General features: G+C 43.5%; 1 protein-coding gene across 1 annotated transcript in view; it reads right to left on the minus strand.

The window, feature by feature from the left end:
• Window positions 1-7022, minus strand: part of cacna2d1a (calcium channel, voltage-dependent, alpha 2/delta subunit 1a) — a 173328-nt gene extending 166306 nt beyond the window's left edge. The window contains exon 1 of the mRNA XM_078164982.1: window positions 6602-7022. Within this exon, the coding sequence (XP_078021108.1) occupies window positions 6602-6681 (80 nt within the window). The 5' untranslated portion in view covers window positions 6682-7022. The remainder of the gene's footprint in view (window positions 1-6601) is intronic.
• Window positions 7023-8069: the final 1047 nt, after the last annotated feature.

Genomic DNA, 8069 nt, shown 5'->3' on the forward strand with positions numbered 1-8069 from the left:
TTTTTATGGGTGCAATACATCACATTTTATGAGCAAACTGTTCAGTAGCAGTGCATCCAAGCATCTGGGATCCGCAGGAAGTTTGGCCATGAAATAAGATGCATATGGCCAAGTGGCCTCGAGTGGGAACTGAGCCATATTCATTACAGACCACTGTCAGTGTCAGGCTGCTGGGATGTAACAAGTGTCAGGACTGAGACCAAGACATAATGCCGGCAAAGTAAACAACCATCAAGTGAATGACACTTTATTCAACAGCATCTTGACTCAGCAGATTTTCTCACTTGATTAAAGAAAAAACTTCCAGTGTGTAGGAGTTAGGGGCATCTATTGGCATTATTAACTATGTTTTTATTAGTTTTAAACACCTGAAAACAAGAATCGGTGTGTTCTTGTCAGAGAAGAATGAGCCGTTTAAACAGTATTACTACGAATGGAGGGAGTACTCTTCCACAGGGTCCGTCATGTTGTTTCTGCAGCAGCCCAGAACGGACAAATCAAACACTGGCTCTACACAGGGCCATTCACATTTCCTTTTTTTTTTTTTTTTTTTGCGCCGGCCATTGTGGTTCTCCTACACACTTGGCACTCAAGAGAAGTTTATCTGCAACCTCACTGTTAGCTGCCACTAAATCTTACCTTTACAGGAATTAGGGCTGCCCCCAATTGTCCCACGGACGACACCCTTATAAACAGCTCCTGGAAGAAGATCAGCTCTGAACTCAGGATTTCAGGGAAATAGGCTATACGATGCTTGTTGAGGTTGCTTAGCAGAGACTACCTGCCACCATGCTCTTGAGAACTGGTACAAAAAGCACCCAGAGCTCGCATTTTCCAGGCTGTCAAAGACGAGGCATGTGTACGGCCTCTAATTTCCAGGGCTGGTACCTGCGGTTATTCCACAGGCTAGTTAATAACATGTCGGACAGGAAATCCAAAGTGTGGGATCATTTTGAGAAGGTGAAGGACGAACCCAAGGTGATATGTAAACTCATCTTCACTGGTCGACTACAAACATGACGTATCATCTGAAACATGAAAGTAGCTACATGCCCATTAGCCCACAGCGTCATTAACAGGCGGCTCGCTCAGTGTGTGACGTGCACTTGTAGATAAAATATAGGCCTATATTAATGAAGGTTCATTAGTACGGTTTTGTATTTCTCTGTAATGTAGCACAGTGTTAACAATGTTACTGATACTATTCTTTCTCACACCTTCAACTCAAACCACCAAAATATATAATTTAATAATTAAATTAACGTCGTAAACATGCAGGCGACTAGTCGACTAATGGCCATAAATGACGACTACTGGTCGACCAGGAAAGTCCTTAGTCGGGGGGCAGCCCTGCTCCTTTAATACCCTTTTCCCCAACATGGAACAGGTTCCATTGCAGTTCCCACACCTAATCTTGGATTGTTCAGAGCATTTCAACCAAATAGCAGGTATTTCTAAACCTGCTGTTCGAACCGTGACGACAACAGTGGGCGTGTCATATTCTACAGGTTGGAAAGTAAGGCAAACAATGAAGAAGTGAGCGTGCAGTGTCAGTGTCAGTGTCAGCGCAGTTTCATTAATAAGTCGTCCATGCTTGTTCTGTTGATAAAAACAAATTTGTGTAACAACAGAACAAAAGCTAACAGGCAGTCGATGTGATCGGCCATCTTGCCACTACTGTTTACTTCTGTTGTGCATTGTGCAACGTCCTTCTTTGATAACGTATCCATCATCACAATGGTTCCAACCAAACTGGGGAAAAGGTGGGCTGGTTTGACGATAGCACAAAGGTTCCAAGAGTCCTGAACGGAGCTGATTCAAGAACCGGAGCTAATTTGATGGAAAAAGAGTATGAGCTCCCTGAAACCTATCAATGTCTTGTTTTCCACACAAGCCTGGACCTTGTTCGATCAGAATTCATACCTCAGGAACCTACTGAATATTGGTATATACAGTATATATCTTTACAGTCTCTCTGCTCAGAGCTGCCCATGTTGCTGCCTCCGTTCAGATGAAGTGCCTCCTCACATTATGCCCACTGATCGCCAGAGACGAGGAGAACACGGGAAGCATGGCTCTTTAGCTGGTTGAGCATGAAATCAAGTTAGCCTTTAAAAAAAAGGAAAAAAAGTAAGTGAGAGCGGGAGAAATGGAGCAGAGGGTGACAGAAACTGTGGAAAAAGGGAGGACGGAGACAAAATATGTCTGTCGACGGTGACTAAGGCGTAAGCCAGAAAGAAGCATATGATCAAGTCTTGGCCTGGGTGGCTGAATTCAACACAATGCGTTGGCACGGGATGGCACAGAGATTTGGACGTGTCTTGTGTTTTTGGCTGTGAGGGCGGGTAACAGTAAACATGCAGAATTCACGCAGAAAAACGTCCATGTACAATAGACGCTTGAGATCAAGAAGGCCAAGTCGTCTGGATTTCCTTGCCGTCTCTTTCTCTCTCCGTCTCTATCTTTTCTTTTTATCTCCCCTGATCTCTCAATGTGCTAGCTGGCGCCGAGATCTCTGGGGCACAAGTCTATGACATCAGACTTTGCATTTCAGATTCGATGATGTTAATCATCCGCCTTCGGGCAACGAAGAAAAGGAGAGAGAGACGGAGAGATACACGGAGAGACAGACGGAAAGAAGATGGATGGGGGGTGAGCAAGACGGAAAGGGAGAGCGATGAGGAAGATAGTGAGAAGGGATGGAGGGAGGGCTGAGAGAAAGAGAGGGGACATGAAGATCTGAAGCAGACAGATGCTGGCATGTGAGGTTAGAGATGGAGCCCAGAGATACAGTCACACTTCAAGCCATGAGACAGCGAGGTGAGAAAGAAAGGAAGACAGAAGGAAAGAAAGGAGGAACATGGCAATGTCAGTGTAAACATAGATGTTTTTAGTCACAAAACATTGAGCTACTTAAGACTTATCCAAATTTCTTAATTCCCTGGAGGAGAACACACTTCAGTCTCTCCATCCCTGCCCTTCTAGTTCCCCCGCTTCTCCGGGATTTTCACCTTGAGGAGTCAACGTGAAGCTTGTCACTCAAAATCACCATCATGACAAGAGTACACCGAGAGTACGACTGGCTGCAGTCAAACACAGGGACGGGGAAATTCAGATATTTTTTGCACTGAGCCTTTCCTTCACTGCAAGAATTTGTCATTATTGCTGATGGCCAAGAAGCAGATGTCAAAATACAGACTCCGTGAGATGACTGAGTGTTTTCTCGTTTGATTCTGGCATCGTCTTTTCCTCCAAATGAAGTTTTCCTAATTCAAACGAAGAGCTCCTGCCAATCTTGTTGTGAATTTTAATATTGTTTTTCCGGCACAGATTGCCAGTTCCACTCAGTAAGTCAACTATGTCAGTGAAAGTGGGTCTGCAGCTCGCCAAGCCTGTGTGAATATCATGTACGCAACCCACAGATCAATCCACTTAGTGCCCATGAAATATAGGGAGTGGGCAGGCCACTCTGCTAGTCTGACATCATTGTGCTCTGCCATTAGGCTGAGTGCCATCATGGCTCACCACCTCTCCTGGGGACCATACTTGGGCTGCATTCAAAACCAAAAACACTGTAGTCCAGCCTCCGGTAGAACCATCTGGAATATCTTAAACCTGTTGATTAAGTGTAAGGTGCAGCATGGTAGCTTAAACAGGCTCGCACACCTACATGTTTGTTTAATTCAGGAACTGTGGATATATCATCTGTTAGATCTATTAATGCTGCACTGCAAATATAGAGGTTGGGAGTCAAATTTAGACGGAGAGAGTGATACCTCTACCTTACCTCGAGTTCATAACCCTGGCTGCAGGTCAAGTGCTGAGTTCTTAGGTCATAGTTGGAGGGAAAAATACTGTGATAATTAATAACAACTACTAGCCTGCGTGTTGTAAATGATAAGTCCATACTGAGGTGGATAAAGAAACAAATAAAAGACAAACTGAGTGCATACAAGTCAATGTGAATTGGCAGACAACTGCATCTACAAAGAAACCAGTAAGTTAGGTCTGAGTGTGAGTCATAAGGTCCTGATACACCAAGCTGACAGCCGGTTGTTGGTCAATGTCAGGCTGTTGGTGAGCGTCTGTTGCCCTAATGTTTGCGGTTTGTCCCAAACCTTTGGCACTTATCAGCCCTTGTTGGCTTTTTTTTGCCAATTCAGCATCTTGAATCGGCATCAGAGACAGCAGAGCCTGTTGATTAATCAAATTACTCTAATCAGCATTTCACCTCGGTGGACAAGAAGACAAATAGAGGTAAGGAAAACAAAGGACAAAAGTCAAGAGGGCGTGAGATCAAAACAAACTTGTCATATATGGTAAAATATCTTTTAGCCAATTAGCTCAATTAGCTCTTAAACAGAAATAGTTCGTAACTGTTTGCGTTGTTGTTCACTAGCCCACGATAATTATAATTTGTTCTTTCAACATCAGGTTGTGTTGTTAATGTGCTAACTGGCTAACTAGCATCTTGTATCTGTCCTGTCGGCCCTTTTGTTCCCGTTTTTGATTGATGAATACAGACTACCGCCACCTGCTGGTATGGACAACACATTCCCACTACGACCTCGTCACATATCGACATTTGGTCGTGGACTTTCCACGTCCAGATACGACATGCAAGGTACCCTGGGTACGTTGGTTGTTGACGTTCTAGGATACAGTGTCAAGTTCTGCTTGTTGCATGCATTGTCTTCTTTCAAAACACACTTTTGTTGTCACAGGAAATTTAACGTTTACACACAGTCTCTTTCAAAATAAACGCACTACATTGGTACAACACTGCGAATTGATGTTTTTTCCCTCCAACAACAAACGCACATGGTTAGGTCGAGGAAAAAAGAACAGGGTTTGGCTTTACAATCTTACGGGACACAAACACCGCTCTCCCGGGTGAAAGTCGGTGGTTGTTGTACACGTCCACGGCCCACCCGCCTTCCCTACTTGGACTTTCATTGCCTTAACTACTATATAGCGACCGGCCACGTATCATGCCTACGTTAAAGGATAGCTTTTTTCGTAAGTGTCTGCCGCTGCAAGTCACTGCCCAAGCGCCAGATTTCGACGACTTCGGAGTGAGACCAGGTTGGTATGGAGAGTTACTTCCTCTCATGCAGACGCAGAATGTGTGTGCTGGTTGGCTGTTGGCTGTAGTCTTTGCAGCGTGTTTTAGTGCAACATTTTGGCCGAGACACAGGTGATGTGAGGCGTCACAACAGTTGGCCTTCATCACCACTAGTTCTTTGATGTCCATTTGGTGTCTGGGTCGTTATAGAGCACTAGTGTCTTTCGTGAAGTATGGCCACAAGTCTCACAAGTTGCCCACTTGGTCTGCAAGAATATGACAAATACTAGCTTGAGTCCTCTATTATTTCATAAAGGGCAGCAACTGATGAATGTTTTAATGATCCGTTATTCTTTCAGTTATGTTTTTGACCAATCAGTTAATCTTTTTTTTGATAAAATGTCAGAAAGCAGTAAAAAAAAATCAAGTTCCCAGAGCCAAAGGTGACCTCTTCATATCCTCCTGAGACTCTGCGTCTTCATATCAGGACATCACATTTTGGGTTTCCAGCATCTTATACTTCATTCTTCTTAACTTAGACCTGTTGTCCTCGTTCGTGGACACTTCTTGTGCCATCTAGTGGTAGTAAGAGCACAATACACTAATCTGTGTAAAAACAAGATGGCAGCCATCTCTGCCAAGTCAGTCTGCAGACACAAAAGTGGACAAAAAGTGAAACTTGTTTATTTATGATTAATAATGTTTGTAGTTTGATATGGCAACAAATTTGACCAACTTTAGCAACAGTAACAAGACGCTGTTAATGAGGAAGTACACCTTTGAGGATGCTGGAGCTTTATCATCGTTGACACTGTTTAAATTTTTGTACTTATCAGGTCCTGTTGATCCCAAATAGCGAGGAGAAATTAAGAATGCATACCAAACAAAAGTTCAGGTCTCAGCAGGATATGCTGGACCAACAGATATTCAATTTACCATCAGAGGTCAGAGAAAACCACCAAATATTCACGTCTCAGAAGCTGAGCTCAGTGAACGTTGCTTGAAAACAGCTCCATATACCATCAGCTGTCCTGTACTGTGCAATGAATCGGATTTATTTACATATACCGTCTCAGAGTCCTCAGACAAACTGCGGTGTAATAGGAGTGTGTGTGTGGAGATGCTGGAGGAAAAGTTTGGGGACGCCACATTACATTCAGACCTCAGCCTGCCTCCCTGGGGTGATTCATTTGACAGGAAGCCACATGTCACACCGCTGCAAGCTGGCAACAAATGGACAGTAGCGTTGGCTCTCATGTTTCACGGGGTAAAGTTGTATCCTAAGTAATGTGCTATCATCATCATCATCAGATGGCGAGGAGGAAGCGCTTTCTGCTTGTGCTGAGACGCTTCGAGGAGAATGTTCCAACAACTGCTATTTACACTTTAAATTGAAGATTTTGAATATAACTTTGCCGTTTAATGACAAACACACGCATCTTGGAGAATAAATATTGACTGTGAGAAATAAAGCAGTGTCAATTCTGGCGCACTGCACTTTGAAAAGCCAGCAGGCTGTTATGAAGCTGTACTCACATCTGCGCTGTTGGGAATTGTCCGGTCGACACAGACGACACGGTTGACAGGAGTAAAAGTAGGCAGACTGAGTAATCCATAGCTTTTGTTTTATTTCCCCGTCACCAGGATCCACACAGGAAGGAGATGCACCACAAAAAAAAGGGTTTTCACAAATCCACAACGCCGTGTGTACTTCTCAGCCAAACGCCTCACACCGCCATCGGTGCGCGTTTGGAAACAAATCTCATCTGGTATCTGTGTCCCCCCCACCGGTGGAGTTGAGGAGTGTGCTTTTTTTGGGCTCAGCCGCGCGCGCGGTGTATGTGTATGTGTATGTGTGTGTGTGTGTGTGTGTGTGTGTGTGTGAGACTGTTAAGTGAGTGTCTCAAACTGCGATAGGCTATTAGAGCGGATCTACAGCGTGTGTCAAAAAATAAAAGGAGAAAAGGGGAGGGCGCATTTGGAGCTTCAGCTTGGCCGGCAGAGCGGTGCCTCTCCGCACACTGCAAAAAAAAAAAACATCCTCACATCATTTAACAGTGAGGCTCGGACTGTGGAACACGTGGGGAAGTGTCTCAAAGTGGGTGAAAGCTTTAAATCAATCATGCGTTTTATTTATCACCTGGATTATTATTTTTCTGAGTGGCTTTGGACACATTTGTCACCGCATTCTGCTTTAATTCAGCAAAGATTCAAAGAAATATTTCTGTTAATATTCTCACAAAAAGCGGGGGGAAAGTGGAGCAAATCTGATCCACAGTTCCTAAGAAAAATTAAAATAACACTTGATGATACCCTGTGAGAACTTCTGCAGTGTGGATAGCCGTTAATGACATTTTTTACAGTGTTTCTGGGTTTGTGTTTCTGACGCACAAATGGGTTTCCGGGCGCCCTCTCTACCCACCGCGCGCAGCAACAATTACGCATGGTTTTCTCGGCTTATCAAGCACCGGACACTTGGCACAAACACCGCCTCGCCACCATTCAGCCACCTTCCTGTCTGCTGCCTACACTTGTCATTTAGACTAATGGGCAGGTCTCCCTTTTTATTAGCCTGAAATGACAACCAGCTGATGATAGTTACAGGGGAAACAACTTAAAGAAGGATTTTATGTTTTGTTTCCTTTTATTGCCTACAAAACAAAAAAAAGTCCTGTCTTTTTTGGACAATATATTTATTTATTTATTATTATTAGTTTTTATCTTTACAGCTACTGTAAGATAAATACATTTTGAAAAAGGACAAAAATGTTACACAATAATAAACCAAAAACACTGAATATCAGCTCCACGTAGTTCAAGGCACAGTAACCTGAGTCTGACACGAATAACAGGAAATGTAATTTAGTTTAAAACGTTTACTGAAATGTTGAAATTACACTCACTCGCACGGTAGAAAAACTATGCACTTCCATGACTAATGCAACTCTGCTACACTCAACTACACATGATGTAAATTACAAAATTAAAGGGAGCGTCATCGTCA

This window comes from Epinephelus lanceolatus, chromosome 23 (genome assembly GCF_041903045.1).
Source record: "Epinephelus lanceolatus isolate andai-2023 chromosome 23, ASM4190304v1, whole genome shotgun sequence".
Classification (NCBI taxonomy): domain Eukaryota; kingdom Metazoa; phylum Chordata; class Actinopteri; order Perciformes; family Serranidae; genus Epinephelus; species Epinephelus lanceolatus.